At 46.6% G+C, this 23,133-nt stretch overlaps 1 protein-coding gene across 1 annotated transcript in view; it reads left to right on the plus strand.

Moving 5' to 3' along the window:
* The window catches only part of LOC147125073 (ATP-binding cassette sub-family C member 5-like), a 243,980-nt gene that overhangs the window by 186,629 nt on the left and 34,218 nt on the right, over nucleotides 1–23,133 (plus strand). The window contains exons 20-21 of the mRNA XM_085997000.1: nucleotides 9,834–9,963; nucleotides 17,421–17,574. Coding sequence (XP_085853126.1) covers nucleotides 9,834–9,963; nucleotides 17,421–17,574 — 284 coding nt within the window. The remainder of the gene's footprint in view (nucleotides 1–9,833; nucleotides 9,964–17,420; nucleotides 17,575–23,133) is intronic.

Raw genomic sequence — 23,133 nt, forward strand, 5'->3', positions numbered from 1 at the left:
ACTATTGATCAGTATGTGACTGAACTGAGAAACCGAAGCAAATCGTGTGAATTTGGGGGACTCACAGACTCACTGATAAAAGACAGACTGGTGTGTGGTATTCCAGATAATGGTCTAAGGGAAAGACTGCTAAGAGAGCAAGATCTAGACCTGGGAAAAGCCATAGCACTGTGTAGGGCTACAGAGACTGTGAAGTTGCAGGCAAAGGAGCTGTTCAGTGACAGTAGCTGCAACGTGGATGCAGTGAGAAAGAATGGATACAAACCGTTTAACAAAGAGAGCGCCAATGTGAAAAAAGAGACGTGGCCAGCAAACGAAAATGAAAGGGACAATCGGAAGTCATGTAGTCGATGCGGTACGCAGCATCCACCAAGAAAGTGTCCAGCATATGGTAAAACATGCAATAGATGCAACAAAAACAACCATTATGCCCGTTGCTGTAAGAACCAAGTGCAACAAAGCAAGGTCCATACAGTAGATGAAAGCGAGATAGAGGAATTCTATGTAGATGTGGTGTCTGAAAACAAAAAAGAAGAAAGAGACTGGATGTTGACACTAAAAGTGAACGACATACACATTCCATTTAAATTGGATACTGGAGCACAAGTTAATGTGATATCAGAGACCGATTTTAAGAGAATTAGACCCAGACCAAAGTTACATGGAATACAAGTGAAAGTGACCGGATACTCAGGTACTGATATACCAGTGAAAGGAAAATGCATTGTCAAAGTAACACACAAGGACAGAGAGCACACGCTAGCATTAATCATGGTGCCAAAGGATGTGCAAGCCATACTAGGTTTAAAAGCTTGTGAGAGACTGAACCTGGTAAAGAGAGTCCTCGTTGTGGAAAGCGAAGGAGAGACAGTCTATGATGAACTCATGAAAGAGTACAAAGACCTATTTAAGGGTCTAGGCTGCATTCCAGGAGAACACACGATCAGAGTAGATAAAAGTATGACACCGGTCATACATCCATGCAAAAAGTTCCGTTTGCTCGTCAAAAGCAACTGAAGGCAGAGTTGGACAGGATAGAAAGCCTGAACGTGATTCAGAAGATAGATGAGCCAACTGAGTGGGTGAGTTCCCTCGTCGTAGTGGACAAAAAGAATGGAAAGCTCAGAATTTGCCTGGATCCAAGAGATCTAAACAGAGCAATAAAGAGAGAGCACTTCAAGCTTCCTACACGTGAGGAAATCATGGCACAGTTTGCAAATGCAAAATATTTCAGCAAGTTAGATGCATCCTCAGGATTTTGGCAGATGAAGCTGGACGAAGCAAGTTCAAGACTGTGCACGTTCAACACTCTATATGGCAGATACAGATTCCTAAGGTTACCATTTGGCATTGCCTCAGCTCCTGAAGTGTATCACAAGACTATCCATATGATCTATGAGCACCTGGAGGGAGTTGATACATCAATGGATGACATCATAGTATGGGGAACCACGAGAACTGAGCATGACGAGAGACTGAAAAAAGTGCTGGAAGCAACAAGGAAAACAAACCTGAAGCTGAATAGAGAGAAATGCCAGCTCGGGGTGACAGAACTGACATTCGTGGGAGATATCCTTAGCAGTGAGGGCATCAGACCAGATCCCAGAAAGGTGTCCGCCATTGAGAATATGCCAAGGCCACAATGCAAAAAAGACGTGCAGAGGTTTAATGGAATGATCAACTACATGGGTAAATTCATACCCAACCTCTCAGGAAAAAATAGCACCACTGAGAAGACTAACTGAAAAGAACATAGAATGGGAATGGAATCATGAGCATGAGAAGTCATGGAGCGATCTAAAGAAACTGCTCACAGAGGAACCAGTTCTGAGGTTTTATGACCCAGCGAGACCCATCAAGATATCATCAGATGCATCACAGAGTGGGCTCGGTGCTGTTCTTCTGCAACAATATGACTACTGGCAACCTATTGCATATGCATCGCGCTCAATGACAGACGCGGAGACGCGATATGCTCAAATAGAAAAGGAGCTGCTCAGCATCACATACGCCTGTGAAAGATTTCACCAGTTTGTGGCAGGACAAGCAATCAGTGTAGAGACTGACCATAAGCCCTTGATTGCATTGTTCCAAAAGCCACTAAATAGCTGTCCGCTTAGAATACAAAGAATGATGATCAGGCTGCAACGCTATACACTGAATGTTGCGTACACACCGGGTAAGCTGATGTATACAGCAGACACGTTGTCCAGAGCTGTTGACCCAAGTGAGCCCGCAAACACCAAAATGGATGAAAAAGTGAACGCCTACGTGGACATGATCACAAGTGCACTGCCCATAGCAGATGCAAAAATGGAGCTCATAAAGACTGAGACAAACAAAGATGAAACAATGAGACGACTGAAGAAAAGCACCTTGGATGGATGGCCCAACATGAAGCAAGACTGCTCACCTGACATAGCAGAGTACTGGAACTGCAGGGCGGAACTATCAGTGGTCGAAGACATCATCTACAAAGGAAGTAAAATAGTTATCCCAAAGAGTCTGAGAAAAGAGATGCTAAAAAAGATCCACGGAGGACATCTGGGAATCGAAAAGTGTAAGAAAAGAGCACGAGAGGTGATGTACTGGCCACGAATGAACCAAGATGTGATAAATGAGGTGTCAAACTGCACAATATGCCTGAAATATTGAGCAAGCAATCCGGTAGAACCACTAAAGCCACACCCAGCACCAGACAGACCTTACCAGAAGGTAGGCGCTGACCTATTCGTATGTCAAGGGAAGGACTATCTTGTCGTCACAGACTATTACTCCCTGTATCCAGAGGTTTGTAGACTGTACACCACCACCGCAGAAGCTGTGATAAGAAGTATGAAAGCCATATTCTCCAGACATGGCGTGGCAAGCGAGGTCTTAACAGACAACGGACCCCAGTTTAACAATGCAAATTTCCGACACTTTGCCAAAGAGTGGGACTTTGTCCACACAACGTCAAGTCCTCACTATCCACAGTCCAATGGACTAGTGGAAAAATCGGTCCAGACAGTGAAAAGACTGATGTACAAGGCAAAAGACAGTGGAACTGACTTCTACCAAAGCATGCTTGTATACCGCACAACGCCGCTCGAGTGTGGTATGTCACCAGCCCAACTCCTGATGGGACGTCGGCTAAGGTCAAACCTACCCATCCCGGAGAACCTCCTGAAAACAAAAGAGGGGGAGAAAGTGAGGAAGTTCAAAGAACAACAGAAAGAAAAGCAAAAGTACTACTATGACAGAGGAACACAAAACCTACCTGAACTCCACACTGGTGACCAAGTAAGGTTCAAAGACAAAACAAACACATGGACGGAGAAGGGAACTGTCCTGAGTGAAGTTCAACCAAGATCATACACCATTCAGACAGATGAGGGTGCTGTTCTGAGAAGAAATCGTCGAGATCTTCTCATGGAACCAGCCACAGCAGGTCAAGAGACTGATACTGTTGAACAACCTGATCACACAGCTGAGAACCAATCATCTGAGGCAACAACTCAGATTCAAGGACAATCAATCAGAAAATCCTCAAGACACGTGAAGCCTCCTGAGAGACTCATTGAGCAAATTTAAGGACTATTGTTATAGAAGGAAGTAATGTTATCTTATTCTTTCTTCAAGTTCTAGTGTATTGACATATTTCATGTGAACACACAAAGCAAGGGTTGTGGTAAACCACTGTTAACCTGTACATGCCTGTGTGGTAAACCACTGTTAACCCTGTACAAGTCCAGGCATGTCTCAGCCCCTGGCTCCACCCCTAAGCCCGGGTATAAAGGTGACTCACCACCCTTCCCCCGGGAGCTCTTAGGATGGATTCACTAGCAGAGGCATGCTCTAGTTCTTAGTCAATAAAAGCCTACTTCATATAAGTCCATTTTGTAGTCTTTGGTATTGTTGATAGCGCATCAATTTTATTGACTAATTTTCAACATGGAGCAAATCTTGAAGCCGGAACGTTTAGACCTGGATCCTCAAGCAGCAGATGCAGCCAATAACTTTGAACACTGGCTGAGCTGTTTCGAAGCCTTCCTGAGGCCTCCAGCACTACTGTCACTACAGATGACGCGAAACGGCTTGTCTTGAACTCACGGGTGAGCCACCGAGTCTACTCGATCATCCGAGACGCCACTACTTACGCGGCCGCTATCGCGACGCTAAAGGAACAATACGTGAGGCCTGTTAACGAGGTCTACGCCAGACACCTGGCTACCCGAAAACAGCGCCCCGGGGAATCGGGCGCTGAATATTTACTGGCACTGAGAATCCTCGGCCGGGACTGTAATTGCAAAGCGGTGACGGCCAAGGAATGCACGGAAGACCTGATCCGAGACGCCTACGTAACCGGCATCAGATCCAACTATACTCGGCAGAGGCTGCTGGAACAGAGGGGGCTCGACCTGCAGAAGACGGTGGCCCTCGCTAACTCGTTAGATGTGGCCCTCCAGAACATGGACGCCTACCCCCCTGACCGGATGGCCACGTGGATGCCACGGGAGCAGCCATCTTGGGACCCGGTAAGGCCACAAGCCGCCAGCAGCCCAACTACAGCTGCAATGACCAGAGGCCAGAAATGCTACTTCTGCGGCCAGGCCAAGCACCCCAGACAGCAATGCCCAGCAAAGGACGCGACCTGCTCCAAATGCGGCAAGAAAGGCCACTACGCGAGAGTGTGCAAGGCGAAATCGACCCCCAATTCCAGCAGCGCCGCGTGTGAACCGTACAGGCCGCCATTTTGGACCCCACCAACCACGTGTGAGCCGTGCGGGCCGCCATCTTGGACACCATCTCGGGACCAGGCCCTCGGCGCGGGCGAATACTACAGCGACCCACCGACCTCGACGATGGCCTCCATCACCCTGGACCAATCTAGCCCCATCAACTAGCCAGGTCCATGATGAACGTAAAGGTAAATGGCCATGCCACAAATTGCCTTTTTGACTGCGGAAGCACGGAGAGCTTCATCCACCCCGACACGGTGCGACGCTACTCCCTATCGGTTATGCGCACACGCCACCAGGTCTTTATGGCCTCAAAGTCCCATACGGCGGACGGCGGCGGCTACTGTGTAGCGACTCTGACAGTGAATGGCGTGGAGTACAGAGAGTTTAAATTCCTCGTCCTGCCACAGCTCTGCGCTCCCGTACTGCTAGGATTAGACTTCCAGTGCCATCTGGAGAGCGTCACGATGGCATATGGCGGGCCCCTGCCCCCACTTACAGTCTGCAGCCAGCAGAATTTAAACACGGCGCCGCGCAAAGTATGCAGCCTGTCCACCCTGAAGGTCAAACCCCCCCCGTTGTTCGCTAACCTCGCCAAAGACTGCAAGCCAATTGCTACTAAAAGCAGGCGGTACAGTGCCGGGGATAGGAGCTTTATTAAATCAGAAGTACAAAGACTCCTGAGGGAAGGGATTATCAAGGGCAGCACCAGCCCATGGCGAGCCCAAGTGGTGGTAGTAAAGACCGGCGAAGAACAGCGCCTGGTTATTGATTACAGCCAGACAATCAATCGATACGCGCAATTAGACGCATACCCACTTCCCCGGATATCTGACATGGTCAACCAGATAGCACAATACCGGGTATTCTCGACGATTGATCTGAAGTCGGCATACCACCAGCTCCCCATCAGGCCTGAGGACCGCCAGTACACGGCCTTCGAGGCTGACGGTCGCCTCTACCACTTCCTCCGAGTCCCCTTCGGCGTCACCAACGGGGTCTCAGTCTTCCAAAGGGAGATGGACCGGATGGTTGACCAGAACGCGCTGCAGGCCACCTTCCCCTATCTAGACAACGTCACCATCTGCGGCCATGACCGGCAGGACCACGACGCCAACCTAGAAAAATTCCTCCGTACGGCCCAACGGCTGAATCTGACATACAACAGAGAAAAATGTATGTTCCGCACCGCGCGCCTCACTATTCTGGGCTGCGTGGTGGAAAACGGAGTCATCGGCCCCGACCCCGACCGAATGCGCCCCCTCCTGGAACTACCCCCCCCCCCAACTGCCTAAAAGCCCTGAAGAGATGCCTAGGGTTCTTCTCTTACTACGCCCAGTGGGTGCCCAACTATGCAGACAAAGCCCGGCCCCTCATCAAGTCAACCTCCTTCTCCCTGACGCCAGAGGCCCGTGCGGCCTTCACCCTCATAAAAGAGGACATTGCGAAGGCCACAATGCACGCAGTGGATGAGCCCATCCCTTTCCAAGTGGAGAGCGATGCATCCGACTTCGCCCTAGCCGCAACCCTTAACCAGGCGGGGAGACCCGTGGCCTTCTTTTCACGGACCCTCCAGGGCCCCGAAATTCGACACTCCTCAGTTGAGAAGGAGGCCCAGGCGATAGTGGAGACTGTACGGCACTGGAGGCATTACCTGGCCGGTAAACGTTTCACCCTGCTCACTGACCAACGGTCAGTAGCATTTATGTTTAACAACAGACAAAGGGGGAAAATCAAAAATGATAAGATATTGCGGTGGAGGATCGAGTTATCCACCTACAACTACGATATCTTATACCAGCCCGGGAAACTTAATGAGCCCCCAGATGCCCTATCCCGTGGGACATGTGCCAACGCACAAGTCGATAGGCTACGGACCCTCCACAATGATCTCTGCCACCCAGGGGTCACCAGGTTCTTCCACTTTATTAAAGCTCGCAACCTGCCTTACTCCATCGAGGAGGTCAGGACCATGACCAGGAACTGCCAGGTCTGCGCCGAATGCAAACCGCATTTTTATAGGCCAGACAGGGCACACCTGATTAAAGCCACCCGCCCCTTCGAACGCCTCAGCGTCGATTTCAAGGGGCCCCTTCCCTCCTCTGACCGCAACACGTACTTCCTCAATATTATTGACGAGTACTCCCGTTTCCCCTTCGCCATCCCCTGCCCGGACATGACCAGCGCCACAGTCATCAGGTGCCTCCACGACCTGTTCGCCATATTTGGCTTCCCCAATTACATCCACAGCGACAGGGGCTCGTCGTTCATGAGCGACGAGCTGCGCCAGTACCTGCTCGAGAAGGGCATAGCCATGAGCAGGACTACCAGCTACAACCCCCGGGGTAACGGACAGGTAGAGAGGGAGAACGCAACGGTGTGGAAGACCGCCGTGCTCGCCCTAAAATCCAAGGGCCTCCCAATCTCCCGCTGGCAAGATGTCCTCCCCGATGCGCTCCACTCCATACGATCACTGCTCTGTAGTGCCACAAACGCCACCCCTCACGAGAAGATGTTCGTCTTCCCCAGGAAATCCACCTCGGGGACATCACTACCGCCATGGCTGACGTCTCCGGGACCCGTCCTGCTCAGGAAACACGTGAGGAGCCATAAGACGGACCCCCTGGTCGAAAAGGTTCACCTCCTCCACGCCAACCCACAGTGCGCCTACGTGGCGTATCCTGACGGGCGGGAGGACACAGTCTCAATTCGAGACCTCGCACCCTCAGTTACCACCCGAAACACCATCGATCACCATCCACTACCTCCACCCACCACCACTACCCACGACGCACCACCGGGGTGTCTACCACGAACTGACGACATGCCGGTGCCATCCCTACCCCGAGAGGACGACACGCCAGTGCTCCGTCCCACGCGAGAAGCGGCCGCGGGCAAAGAACCGCCGCAACCGGCACCATGAAGATCATTACGGCAGACAAGAGCCCCGGAGAGACTTTCGTATATGAACTTTTGAAACACTTCACCCCGCCGGACTCTTTTTTAAACGAGGGGTGAATGTGGTAAACCACTGTTAACCTGTACATGCCTGTGTGGTAAACCACTGTTAACCCTGTACAAGTCCAGGCATGTCTCAGCCCCTGGCTCCACCCCTAAGCCCGGGTATAAAGGTGACTCACCACCCTTCCCCCGGGAGCTCTTAGGATGGATTCACTTGCAGAGGCATGCTCTAGTTCTTAGTCAATAAAAGCCTACTTCATATAAGTCCATTTCGTAGTCTTTGGTATTGTTGATAGCGCATCAAGGGTAAAAAACTTTGATCATGATAATGATAATGTAAGTTCATTAAATGTTACAGTTAAAATGCAGATTAATACAAAGAAAACATGTTGTTAGTTAAAAGTAAAATACTTTTGTTTTAAGAAAGGGAGATGTAATGATATCAGCAAATAGTGATGATATTTGTCTGTGTTTGACTACTTATGCCTTACAGCATGTTTGTCTGTGTTTGATTGCTTGTGCCTGAGCAGCAGAGGTCATGTGACACAGACAAGCAGGCTGAGCTTTTTAGTTTCACTTTAGCTGCAGCTCAAGCATGGTGTGTCCTGAAAAGCTGTATGAATTCTTGAACAAACCTTAGATTAAAAGTTATTCTCTTTTATATAAATGTCTCATCATTGAACCCACAAGGAAATCAATACAATGCCCTGCCCATTCAGCGTGTTCTGACTTCTGTTAAACAAGGTCTTATTTTATACTCTTTTAGCAGTGGTTTCTTCTTTGATGTTCTCTGCTGATGTCAGCTAATTGTCTTTATTGATACCTCTTTCGAATGCTTTCTATTTTACTATCAATTCTACTATTGCATGCATAATTATTTCTCTACTTTTAGGTGTTCCAAAAACCTTCATAAAAACAATGACAGCTATGGTTTCTGTTTGATGTCATTCTTACAAAATGCTTTCCATTCAATTCTTAATTTTGGCTTTACTGGTTTTAACAGATGCTGAGTCTCCATAGTAGTCCACGTTTCACACAAAAACAATGTAATTGCTTGGTGTCTCTATTGAAGTTATATCTTCAAAGTCTTGTTGGTATGGCTTTTACTATATCTAAATTAAAGACACTTTGACCAGGGTGGTTCATGCATTTCTAGCTATCTCAATTGGTTGCATATTTAATCGTGTTTCCTGTCATCCAAGTTTAACATAAAACTATTTGACCAGCAGGTTTCTTTACTTCATGCTATGTTTTCAAAGGCACATGCCTCTTTTAATGTTTGTGTTTCTGTTCCAACATGTTAGCTCTTAACACTTAACTTGGGTCTTCCCATTGTGTTACACCCAAACTCTAGACTCTTCGGAAGCAAGTCTTTGCTTTTCAATAGGGTCTTAGTTTCTTGGTCAATATCCCTTTCCCATTTCAAAGCCTGTTTACAACTTTGTTATCAACTGATCTTTTTCTCGGAAGCCTGTATTTCTATTTACAGCCTGTCTGCTGAGACTTGTGTCTTTTAAACCCAGTATGTCTTTTATTAATAATATTAGAAATCTGTTCATGGTATCGTGTATTTCTCTGAATCATGGCTATTCCTTCTCAATGGGTTGTGTGCCACACCCTCCTTCTGTTTGATCTCTCTGCTGTTGTTATCCTATTTTGAATCAGCAGTACCTCTATGAATGGCATTGAAAATTTGAGGGCTGTGCATTCTGCACCAGAAATTCCAAGTATTTCACAACTGGCAATCCTGCTTCCCAGAACAAAGACAGTTGCTCATGATGCCTTTCCCTTTAAACAGCCACAGGGATGGGAAGACCATTGTGCGCTCACCTTTATTGTTTAAATTAAGCTGATCCGAGAAAATTCATTGGGGTCAACGCCAGGTCAAACAGGCAGGCGGAAGTCCCACCCTACCACACTTCTGGTGACATTACAACTGGAGAAGACGATCTAGGCTAGGGCCTTTAAACATTGGGCTACCAAAATCCTATTTATGAATCCAGTACGTAAGTATTTTCCATCACACGTTAAATAGCATTCAGTGATGGTGAGCTTATTCCTGCTGGAGGAATTGATAGTATCAGAGTTCTACTGTGCTATTGGTTATTTAAATCTTTAGTAATTACTGTATGTACCATCTATTCTGAACAGTGCACACTCCGGGCCTCCTCCAAGCTACATGATGCTCTATTTAAAAAAATTCTTCGGAGCCCAATGAAGTTTTTTGACACAACACCTCTGGGACGCATTCTAAATAGGTTTGCTAAGGATATGGATGAAGGTAAGGCCTGGTTGTATAAAATTTTAAATAGATACACTTTTTATTTACTTACTATGTTAAAACTTCAATACTGTGTTGAGTAGCACAGGTTGTAGGATGTGCATTCATGTCTGTTTCCCATGTGGCAATTATCATACCTCTAACAATTGTTAAGGAGAAACAGCAAGCTAAGGCTGGGCATTTCTCACATATAGAGGAAAAAAGAAGTGAAATTAGTCATTCACTGTATCCTCAGGTAGCTCACGGAGTGCAGTTATACTGCCACTTTCATATCGGTATGAAATGCTTTTAGGTGCACGTTGATATGAGAAGTGACTGTACAAGTTGGGTGTCAGCCCAGAACTAACAGCCAAGCACATGAAAGCATCCCTGCAAAGGAGCATCTCGCAAAACTTTGAGTTTGTAATTGCTAGAGCATTACTCCATGCCCTGTACACAGCTGTATGTCAAAATGGGAGATAAATAAATAAATTAAAAACTAGAGCAATCCTGCCTAGGTCCAGCTTTCAGTGGCAGAAATTACTGATGCAATTACATCACCACAGACTCGTTTGTGCTGTGAGATCCTCTTTGCAGTGATCTGTCTTTATTCTTTTCTCTTCCAAGCTGAATAAGGGAATGATCTAGGCCAAGCAATTTTTTTTCTATGGCTCCTGACAGGATATAAACTTCTGTTGGACCTTCTGGAAACAGTGCTCTGTTGACATTGCATATCGGTGCCACTCAGACTGAGGTCCTAATGCAATATAAGAAGGGCTTTCTGACTGCACAATGCAGCCGACAGATACTATTATCAGATGATTAGCTCTGTTGTTACTAGCTCTAGCATCAGTGTCTTTCTGAAGAGTGAAAAATAATAAATAACTAACAAAATTGTAAATTCTCTTAAATTGGATTTTTCAAAAGAAAATTTGCAACCATCTTTATTAAATCCGTGTGTTAATGGAGACACGGAATGCAGGAGTTGGTTTAACAAGTCTTTACTGAATGGAGACAATCTGGAAACTGAAACTACAGAAGCCTGCCAGGGCTTTTTATACAGGGATGGTCACTGCCGGTGCTGCAGTCTGAGACCAGTTATTCCCTTAAAGGGACATACACAACAATTCCTCCCCTTTTAGATAAACAGAACATAACATTCATTTAACAACTAAATAATAACTAATTACAATTACGGTTGCTAGATACATTAGTTGAAATTAAGCAATTATAAGTTCAGTCTTTGAGGAGGCTTCCTGATTCTGTCTGGATAACGCCTCTTTGGGATATCAGGTTCTTCTGGCAAGGTTGAGTCGGGATCAATGTCGTTGTTTGGTTCGCCTGCTTCCAATATCACCGATTCTGCGGTAGATGCAATTGGTACTTCGGTTTCATCGCCAGGTGTATCAGATCGTGGTGTGGAGTTGAGGTTTTCCAGTGACTCTAGAATCTGGTCAGCATGGCATCTTATAATGCTTTCTCCAACGTCCACGGTATACATTAGAGGTCCTTGCCGTGTACAGATCGTTCCTGGCTGCCATTTCTCTGTGCGGTAGTCCCGGGCCAAGACTGGTTGACCTATCTTAAAACTCCTGGTCGGCCTTTCATTCATATTCTGAAACTGCCTGTTCTCCACATCTCTTCGGACGTTTGGCTTAACCAAATCCAAGCGGCATCGTAGTCTTCGATTGAAGAACATCATGGCTGGAGTTTGGTTGGTAACCGCATGTGTCGCATTCCGGTAGGCAAACAAGAAGTTATCCACCTTGTGTTGTAGGGGTATATCTTCATTACACATTGCCTTGATAGCCTTCTTGAATGTTTGAACAAACCTCTCGGCCAATCCATTAGTGGCTGGATGATATGGGGCGGATGTGTAATGCTTAACACCATTGTTCTTTAAGAACCTCCGGAACTCTTCAGACACAAACTGTGGTCCATTGTCAGAGCAAATCTGTTCAGGCAGCCCATTCCTGACGAATATGGTTCGTAAGACTGTGATAGTTTTTTCTGTGGTGGTTGAGGACATTTTTATTACCCCTGGCCACTTTGAATGTGCATCCACCGCAATTAAAAACATCGAGTCCATAAAGGGACCAGCAAAATCAATGTGCACCCTTTGCCATGGAGATGAGGGCCACTCCCATGGATGTAGAGGGGCTTGTGGTGGGGCGTTTTGGACCTTCTGGCATCCTGTACAGCTCTTGGTCATCTCTTCGATTTCTCTATCGATTCCCGGCCACCACACAAACGCTCTGGCTAAGTTCTTCATTTTTACCCCTCCCAGATGACCCTCATGAAGCTCATTGAGCACTCTATCCTTCAATTTGGGTGGAATTACTACTCTGGATCCACACATCAAGGTTCCTCTGCACACTGACAGCTGTTCTCTTCTCGGCGAGAATGCTGGCAGCAGTGGTTCGCCATGTGCTGGCCATCCATTCACCATTAAATCATAGACCCAGGAGAGTGTCGGGTCATTTCGTGTTTCCTTTTCTATGTTTGCATTCGTCACAGGGAGACATTCGACAATAGTCGAGTGGAATAACTCCACTGGATCCACTGCCAGTTCTTCTTCCACCGTCGGCAACGGTAGGCGCAACAATCCATCAGCATTCCCATGCTGTTTAGTTCCTTTGTACTCGATGTCATATTGGTGTGCCCCTAGGAAAAGGGACCACCTCTGTAGCCGTTGTGCCATTATTATCGGTACGCCCTTCTGAGGGTTGATAATGGAGACGAGAGGTTGATGATCAGTTAGTAGAGTAAATTTCTGACTGTGCAGGTAGTGATTGAACTTCTTCACCCCCCACACCAGGCTGAGGGCCTCTCTGTCAATCTGGGCGTAGTTACGCTCGGCTGAAGTTAACGAGCGTGACGCAAAAGCTATCGGCCTCTCAGAACCATCAAGGAATTTATGTGACAGTACCGCCCCAATGCCGTAGGGAGACGCATCACACGCCAGTCTTATCGGTAGTGATGGGTTGTAGTGAGCCAATACTTCTCTTGAAGTGATTAGGTCCTTACTCTTCTGAAAGGCCCGCTTACATTCATTGCTCCATTTCCATGCTACTCCCGTTCGTAGTAGGGCGTTCAGTGGATGCAGAATTGTGGACAAATTCGGCAAAAACTTATGGTAGTAATTCACCAATCCGAGGAATGACCTCAGTTGTGACACATTTTCAGGCGCTGGAGCCTTAACTACCGCTTCAATTTTGTCAGTGGACTTATGCAACCCCTCTTCATCAATCACGTGGCCACAATACGATATCTGTTTCTTAAAAAACTCACACTTGGGGCGATTGGCTCATAGCCCATGTTCACGTAGTCTAGTGAGCACCTGCTCTAGGTTGGCAAGGTGTTCACTGTCATCTTCACCTGTCACTAGGAAGTCGTCCAAGTAACACTGAGTTCTCGGAATCCCTTGCAGGACTTGTTCCATCACTCTTTGCCATATCGCTGGAGCTGATGCTACTCCGAATACCAGTCGATTATACTGGTAAAGACCTTTGTGAGTGTTTATCGTGAGATACTTCCGAGAGGATTCTTCAACCTCCATCTGCAAATATGCTTGCGCTAGGTCAATTTTTGTAAAACGCTTCCCTCCGAATAGTGAGGCGAAGATATCTTCTATCCTTGGAAGAGGATATTGTACTGTGTGAAGGACTGGGTTCACCGTCACCTTGAAGTCCCCACAGATGCGAATCTTCCTTGACTCCTCAGACTTATTGTTTAACGTTTTCTTCTAGACAGGAACGATGGGTGTCGCCCACTCGCTCCAGTCTACCTTAGATAACACGCCTGCATTCTCCAGATTCTCCAGCTCTGCCTCGATGGCTGGGCGAATTGCATATGGTACCGGTCTTGCTTTGAAAAACTTGGGAATTGTATTCTCCTCTATTTTTATCGAGGCGGTTACGCCTTTAAGAGTGCCCAGTTCTTGTTGAAATACCTCTTTGGCGTCAGCTAAGATTGTTGACAATTGTCCAGGAGTGACGTCAGTGCCTGAATGGAGTGCCAGTCTAAACTTATCTTTCTGATCCATTCACGTCCCAATAACGGTGGTCCACCATCTTGCAGAATGTAGAGATACAATTTCCGTATTTTCTTGCCGTTGTATTCGACAGGCACCCTTATTTTTCCTCTGGGGTATACTTTTTGCCCCGTATACGTCCTCAAGACAATGGATGTCTCTCTCAAGGGTATGTGTGAGAATAGCCGCTCGTAGTCTCGTCGATTCATGATGGTTAGAGCTGATCCTGTATCCAATTCCATTTTGACTTGAGACCCTGCTATCGTGAGGGTGACCCAAATGGTTCGGTGATCCTCTTTTGCGATTACGTTGTGAAGTTTGAGACAGCTTAGTCTCTTGTTCCCGGATTCACTATCGCTCATCTGGTCTTCGGAACTACTGTCCGTCATCTTTTGTACTTTCCTGTACGGTTCCTTAGTAGCCTTTTTATTGTCGTTGGTCTTCTTCTCAGACCTGCAAACTCGTGCAATGTGTCCCATCTTTCCGCATTGCCTGCATATTTTGTCCTTGGACCAGCAGTCCTTCTGGTCATGGTTTGTTCTGCCGCAGCGATAACATTTTGCAAATCCCCGTGTCATTTCGTGGGTGCCGTATTCCTGTGGCTTTTGTTGTATTTCCGCAGCTCCCCTTGCTGCTGCTTCATACGATACTGCCACGCTGAAAGACTTATCTAGCGTCAGCTCTTTCTCTGAGAGTAACCTCTTCTGGGTTCCTTCACTCAGGAGTCCACAGACAAATTTGTCCCGTAAGGTATCTGCCAGTCCTGCTCCGAACTGGCAGTGCTTTGATAGCTTGCGTAGTTCCGTAAGGTAATCAGCATTGCTCTCATTTTTATGCTGATTTCTCCTGTGGAATTTAAATCTGCTATCAGCAGCGGTGTAGGATTTAGGTGTTCCTGTAGGATAGCAACAATTTCATTAAAACTCTTCGCCTTCGGTTTGGTTGGAGTAATCAGGTCCCGCAATAAGCCGTACGTTCTTGCGCCCATTAAATTTAGCAATACCGATGCCTTTTTCCCCTCGGCTATTTCGTTTGCCTCGCAATATACCTCGACTCTTTCCACATACGTGGTCCAGTCTTCCATTGCATTATCGAAGGCAGTGATATCGCCAGTCTTTGGCATCTTGAAAATCTAAGATGGCATCTCCCGCGCTTTTCCTTCGTCCCCGATGGATCAAAATGGCGCCTCCCGCGCTTTTCCTTCTTCCCCGCCGAGTTAAGATGGTGCCTCCCGCGTTTTCCCGCCGCTGCCGCTGCTGTCAACGCCGCTCTCCGCGGTATTTTTATTTTTAACCGTTCCCGTCGTGGAGCGGACCCTCTGGGACACTTCCCTCCCTCTTCTTAGGTCCAAACGCTGCCCGGCTGCGAAGCACCGGCCGCGCCCTGTGTGCTCCACCCTCCCTCTCTCTCTCTCTGCTTCCCGACTCGCTGCCCGGCCCCGTTGCAGAGCCACCCGATCGAGCTCTAGCCCGCCGCAGCCCAGGAAGGATCAGTGCACTACCTGCCACCAGCCCGATTCGCTGGGAAACCACAGACTGGGGAACCAAGCCTGGCTCTTGACAGTCTCCCCTGCAAGTTTTCAATCCGATGATTTGGAGGGCGGTTGCCCACGGTCGACACCCGTTTCTCGAGTTTCTTTGGATTATTTTTTTTTTTCTTTTCCAACTTCGACCTTCAATAACGTCGTCTGAGGTGCTGCTGAGTTGCAGGTAAGTTCGTTTCTTACTCGTCGCCAGTATTAAATCCGTGTGTTAATGGAGACACGGAATGCAGGAGTTGGTTTAACAAGTCTTTACTGAATGGAGACAATCTGGAAACTGAAACTACAGAAGCCTGCCAGGGCCTTTTATACAGGGATGGTCACTGCCGGTACTGCAGTCTGAGACCAGTTATTCCCTTAAAGGGACATACACAACAATCTTCATATAAACTTAAGCGATATCAAGTACATCAAAAGGTAGAGAATAAAACCGGGCAACAGTGGGAACTATAGTGTATTCAACAAACACAAAATGATTATGATTCATGATTACTAAATTTAGATTTATGACATTTTTCAGGATGAGTCTTGCTGCACACCATTGTGCATTTTTCTCTGAGTAACAATTATAAATGTGATTTTCTAGCTCTGGAAGTAAAAGCCAAAGGGTAAAGGCATAAATGCTCATGTCAACTGTCATTCCAATTTAATTGCTTTCAACAAGCGAGTATTAACATCTCTTTGCAGGAGAGCGCATGACAGTAGTGGAATATTGCACCTCTGGAGGGGATGAATAGTTGACTAGAACAGCCTAGCCCTATGGAAGATTATATTCTGTCAGCAGCCATAGTAAAAAGTTAGTTGGCTCATTTCATTTTCTGGTCATGCTGGAAGATGGAAGTATTGTGTCAGATCCCTGCAAAGAGCTTTGAAGCACAATGCACTCTGTAACCCCTTAGTAATAGTTAGTTTCAGATTAGTTTGCTTTTCTATGTATCCCCTTTGGCTTTCATTATCCTAAACATGTCCACCAGCCAGTTACACCATTTTAGTCGACTGCAGCAGGAGCTCCATTTCATACAGAAGAGGTAATGGCCTAGAAATTGGGTTGGGGCGCCAAAGTGGCGCAAAAGTCGCCTGAGCGCAGGATTTAGCGCAGCGATCGGAGTAATACCAATCGCCAGAAATTCAGTTTCAGTGCCCCTCAAGGGACACGGGGCGAGGCTCGAGGCGCTCCGCGTCCCTCTTAGGGCGCTGAAACTGATTATCGCAGCGCAACGTGCCGCAGCGCCACACGCTGCGGCACGGCACGCTGCGGTACTGCAGGCCTTCCTCCCACTGTTAAGGGGGAGGTGCCTGCAATAGCGCGATCCCCACTCGCGAGTGCCAGCAAATGAGCCCGGCACCAAGGAGAAGTGCCGGGCTCTCGGGAAACAGCCGGCAATGCCGCAGGGGGGGGTGGGGTCAGGAGGCCGGGGACGGAGGTGATGGCAGGCGGCCGCCGAAAAAGTGGCCACCCCGCACCTCCACCTTAACTTGCGCCGCTGCCGGCACAGTAAGGCCCCGTGAACCGGGCGCGGGTAGCGAACGGCGCAACTGCGCCGTTCGCTACCAAATATCGCAAACGGGGCACGAATGGGGCGCTGCGCACACCGATGACGTCATCGGTGACGGCGCAGCGCAACAGGCTAACGCCACCATTAGCGCCCCTCCTGAATATCGCGGGAGGCGCAGCCAGTGGCGCTACAGCCACTGCCTGCCTCTTTAGGCGCTAACAGGTGGCGCTGCTCACCCAATTTCTCCCCCATTGTCTTTAATCTGTGGTGCTCAATTTCTCTGTATACCTTCTCCTTTATAATTATTGTATATCTGTTGAGAAAGAGCACACATAGGAATATTGTGCACATGTGTCATAAGGGAAAATAAAGTTTCTCAACTCAAATATTCTACCTGTTCTCTTTTCAGTGGATGTGCGGCTGACCACTCAGACTGAGATGTTGATTCAGAATATCATTCTTATATTGTTCTGTCTCGGTGTCGTCAGCTCAGTCTTCCCGTGGTTCCTCATTTCAGTGTTACCACTCAGCATTATCTTCATGATAGTTAACAGGATCTCAAGGTAACGTCCCTTTGGCTCATTTCCCTATTTCAATAAATCTAATATTAATGGAGAGGAGAGATTGCTCTGTTCGAGGAGTCTTGCAGCTAGTCCGAGTTCCTAGCCTGTCAAACAGAATCATTATTTACTACTATTGGACTATAGGTGGGATATAATCTGTTTCCATGACTTAATCTTCGCTTTATTGGTTTTAACAATTGCATAAACTTTTTTTTTTTTAAAGATGAACTTTAGGAGCTATGACACAATAATATTGACCAAACTCTGTGTTAACAAGATAATGTTCTTTTAATGAGAGTTGTATGCCTCAACTGCTGTGTGGGCAACAAAACCAGTGATGTTCTAATAATGCCATCAAGAGGCTGACAACCAAAAATATGTAATTAAAAAAATCAATTTCGGGGGGCTATCATTGTGGCTGACTGAATGAACTGTGTTGTTTGGGCCTGAGCCATACATACTAGGATGGTTCCCTGATTTGATTCATGTATTTTTTATTCATTCAAGGGGAAAAGTTAAATATTTGGGATTCTGTTGGTTTAAGAAGAGTAAAACAAGGTTACACTGCAGTAGGAGTAAATTGGCACAGCAGGCAGTGGAAACCAGTTTTCTAACCAATCAGCAGGGGTGACTCATTTGGCTGTAAACAAACAAACAGTATAAAAAGACCAGTCCTAGTGCGAGCAAGCACTGAGTGCGAGTCATCAAAGAGTGCTCTGAGTTTGGGTAAGTGTGAGTTAGGGTAAGTGGGGTGTTAGGTGCTCTTTTCAAACTTTAACTCTGTGGGTTGGAGTTAATAAGGCCTTTCTGGTGCAGAGTCACTGTTGGTAAACCATTTAACTGGTGTAACTAGAGGGATTGATTTAATTTAAATCCAATTAATTAAAGGGGATACTAGCATCTAAAATCGGGCAGAGGGTGTCCATAACTAAGAATAAAAAATGTAATTAATTACATAGAATGGAGCAGGTGATGTGTTACTGTTGCGAGATGTGGGAGCCGGTGAACCCCATTGAGGCTCATGGTGATTACGTCTGTGACAAGTGTCTGCTGCTACAGGAACTCCAGCTCCGTGTTGATGAGCTGGAGTCTGAGCTTCAGACACTGCGACACATCAGGGAGGGGGAGAAGTACCTGGACTCTGTGTATCAGGAGGTGGTCACACCTATGAAGTTAATTAATTCAGATGTAGCCCATGGTCAGGGACAGGACGGTGTGACTACGAGTGAGGCAGGTACGGGGATCCAGCAGGTAGAGCTGGAGGAGCCGCAGCCCTTGCTCTTGTCCAATAGGTTCGAGGTTCTTACTCCCTGTGGGGACAGGAGCAGGGACTGCAGGGAGAATGAGCAACCTGGCCACAGCACCGTGGAATGGGGGGCCATTCAAGAGGGGGGAGTAAATAGAAATGTTGTAGTGGTAGGGGATAGTATTATTAGGGGGATAGATAGAGTTCTCTGCAGCTGAGAGCGAGAGTCCCGAAGGCTGTGTTGCCTACCCGGTGCCAGGGTTAAGGACATCTCCTCTGGGCTGGAAAGAAACTTGCAGTGGGAGGGGGTGGATCCAGTTGTCGTGGTCCATGTTGGTACAAACGACGTAGATAGGACTAGGAAGCCGGTTCTGTTAAAGGAGTATGAGCAGCTAGGGGTCAAATTAAAAAACAGAACCTCAAGGGTAATAATATACCTGAGCCATGAGCGAATTTGGCTAGGACAAATAAAATTAGAGAGTTAAATGCGTGGCTCAAAGACTGGTGTGGGAGAAATGGGTTTTGCTTCCTGGGACACTGGCACCAGTACTGGGGCAGGAGGGAGCTGTTCCGTTGGGACGGGCTTCACTTGGCCAGTGCTGGGACTAGAGTCCTGGTGGATCATATAACTAGGGCTGTAGAGAGGGCTTTAAACTAACTAGTGCGGGGGGAGGTTCCTAGAGAGCAAATAATAAAAATGACAACAGAGAAGGTCATAGATTTAGGTAGCAGTGGGGAAATTAAAAACCAGAGCATGTCAGGAAGGGGCAGAAGGTATGGAGTAAAAGGTAAAGTAATAAAAAGGGCAAAAGCAGGAACTAAGTGTCACAAAACATATTTGAAAGTTCTCTATCTGAATGCACGTAGCATTCGTAACAAAATAGACGAGTTAATGGCACAAATAACTACATATGGGTATGATTTTGTGGCCATTACAGAAACATGGCTGCAGGGTGACAATGCCTGGGAATTAAACATACCAGGTTATTTAACGATCAGGAAGGACAGGCAGGAAGGAAGGGGAGGTGGGGTGGCTATGTTAATAAAGGAAGGAATCACTGTAATACAGAGAAATGATATTGGGTCAAAAGATCAGGATAATGAAACAGTTTGGGTGGAGGTAAGGAATAATAAGGGGAAAAAAACACTATTGGGCGTAGTCTATAGGCCTCCGAACAGTTGCAACTCTGTTGGACGGAGTATCAATCAGGAAGTAGTTGAGGCTTGTAATAAGGGAACATCTATAATTATGGGGGATTTTAACTATCATATTAATTGGACAAATCAAATTGGGCAGGGCTGGCTTGAGGATGAGTTCATTGAGTGTATTAGGGATGGGTTTCTTGAGCAGTATGTAACTGAACCGACCAGGGGGCAAGCAACCTTAGATCTGGTCCTGTGTAACGAGACAGGATTAATTAAAAATGTCCCAGTAAAGGATCCCCTTGGAATGAGTGACCATAACATGGTTGAATTCCATATTCAATTAGAGGGTGAGAAGGTTGGATCTCAAACAAGCATGCTAAGCTTGAATAAAGGAGATTATGAAGGCATGAGAGCGGAATTGAGTAGAGTGGATTGGGAAAATAGATTAAAGGGTAAGACGATACATGATCAGTGGTGTACATTTAAGGAGTTATTTTACAACTTCCAAAAAATATATATTCCACTGAGAAGAAAAGGGTGTAAAAGAAAAGACAGCCATCCGTGGCTAAGTAAAGAAATGAAGGATAGTATTCGACTAAAAACAAGGGCATATAAGGTAGCCAAATCTAGTGGGAGGATAGAGGATTGGGAAAACTTTAAAAGACAGCAAAAAATAACAAAAAGATTGATTAAGAAAGGGAAGATAGATAAATTAGCAAAAAATATAAAAACAGATAGTAAGAGTTTTTATAGTTATATAAAAAGAAAAAGGGTGGCTAAAGTAAATGTTGGTCCCTTAGAGGATGAGACCGGGAAATTAATGGTGGGAAATATGGAGATGGCAAAAACACTGAATGAATATTTTGTATCAGTCTTTACAGTAGAGGACACGAAGAATATCCCAACACTGGACAAACAGGGGGCTATAGGGGGGGAGGAGCTAAACACGATCAAAATCACTAAGGAAGTGGTACTCAGTAAAATAATGGGACTCAAGGCGGATAAATCACCTGGACCTGATGGCTTACATCCTAGGGTCTTGAGGGAAGTGGCGGTAGGGATTGTGGATGCATTGGTAATAATTTTCCAAAACTCCCTGGACTCAGCAAAGGTCCCGGCAGACTGGAAAACTGCTAATGTAACACCCTTATTTATAAAGGGCAGTAGACAGAAGGCTGGAAACTATAGACCGGTTAGCCTAACATCTGTGGTAGGTAAAATTTTGGAGTCCATTATTAAGGAGACAGTAACAGGACATTTGGATAATCATAATTTAATAGGACAAAGTCAGCATGGTTTTATGAAGGGGAAGTCATGTTTGACAAATTTGCTGGAGTTCTTTGAGGAAGTAACATATAAGGTGGATAAAGGGGAACCAGTGGACGTAGTGTATTTAGACTTCCAAAAGGCATTTGACAAGGTGCCACACAAAAGATTATTGCTTAAGATAAAAAATCATGGGATTGGGGGTAATATTCTGGCATGGATAGAGGATTGGCTATCTAACAGAAGGCAGAGAGTTGGGATAAATGGTTCATTCTCAGACTGGCAATCAGTAACTAGTGGTGTTCCGCAGGGGTCAGTGCTGGGTCCCCAACTCTTTACAATCTATATTAACGATTTGGAGGAGGGGACCGAGTGTAACATATCAAAGTTTGCAGATGATACTAAGATGGGAGGGAAAGTAGTGAGTGAGGAGGACATAAAAAACCTGCAAGGGGACATAGACAGGCTAAGTAAGTGGGCAGAGATTTGGCAGATGGAATACAATACTGGAAAGTGAGGTTATGCACTTTGGCAGGAAAAATCGTAGAGCAAGTTATTATCTTAATGGCAAGAAACTGGAAAGTACTGTAGTACAAAGGGATCTGGGGGTCCTGGTGCACGAAACTCAAAAGGTTAGTATGCAGGTGCAGCAAGTGATTAAGAAGGCCAATGGAATGTTGGCTTTCATTGCTAGGGGGATAGAATATAAAAATAGGGAGGTATTGCTTCAGTTGTACAAGGTATTGGTGAGACCGCACTTGGAATACTGCACACAGTTTTGGTGTCCATACTTAAGAAAAGACATACTTGCTCTCGAGTCAGTACAAAGAAAGTTCACTCGGTTAATCCCGGGGATGAGGGGATGGACATATGAGGAGAGGTTGAGTAGATTGGGACTCTACTCATTGGAGTTCAGAAGAATGAGAGGCGATCTTATTGAAACATATAAGATTGTGAAGTGGTTGGATTGGGTGGATGCGGGGAGGATGTTCCCGATGATGGGTGAAACTAGAACTAGGGGGCATAGTCTTAGAATAAGGGGCTGCTCTTTCAAAACTGAGATGAGGAGGAACTACTTCACTCAGAGGGTGGTAGGTCACAGAATCACAGAAACCCCACAGTGCAGATAGAGGCCATTTCGGCCCATCGAGCCTGCACCGACACATATCCCACCCGATCCCCGTAACCCCTACACCAACACATATCCCACCCTATCCCCGTATTTAATCCCCCTAACACTAAGGGTCAATTTTATCATAGCCAATCAACCTAACCTGCACATCTTTGGACTGTGGGAGGAAACCGGAGCACCCGGAGGAAACCCACGCAAACACGGGGAGAATGTGCAAACTCCACACAGACAGTCACCCGAGGCCAGATTCGAACCCGGGGCCCTGGCGCTGTGAGGCAACAGTGCTAACCACTATGCCACCGTGCTGCCACGGAATATGCTGCCCCAAAAAGCTGTAGAAGCTACAGCATTACATAAATTTAAAGCAGAAATAGACAGTTTCCTAGAAGTAAAGGGAATTAAGGGTTACGGGGAGCGGGCAGGAATTTGGACATGAGTCTAGGTTCGGATCGGACATGGCCCTGTGGGTAGCAGAGCGGGCCCAGGGGCCGTGTAGCCTGATCCTGCTCCTATTTCGTGTGTCTAATTCTGTTAGATTCAGGAGATGGTTCTGTGATAGTAGATTGGCGGTTAGGATCAGATCAGCCATGATCTTATTGAATGGCGGAGCAGGCTCGAGGGGCCGATTGGCCTACTCCTGCTCCTATTTCTTATGTTCTTATGTTCATGGGATGTGGGCTTCACTGGCAAGGCCAGCATTTATTGCCCATCCCTAATTGCCCTTGAGAAGATGGTGGTGAGCCGCCTTCTTGAACCGCTGCTGTCCATA

Source organism: Somniosus microcephalus, chromosome 1 (genome assembly GCF_052327205.1).
Source record: "Somniosus microcephalus isolate GS21.2 chromosome 1, FLI_Smic_1.0, whole genome shotgun sequence".
Lineage (NCBI taxonomy): Eukaryota > Metazoa > Chordata > Chondrichthyes > Squaliformes > Somniosidae > Somniosus > Somniosus microcephalus.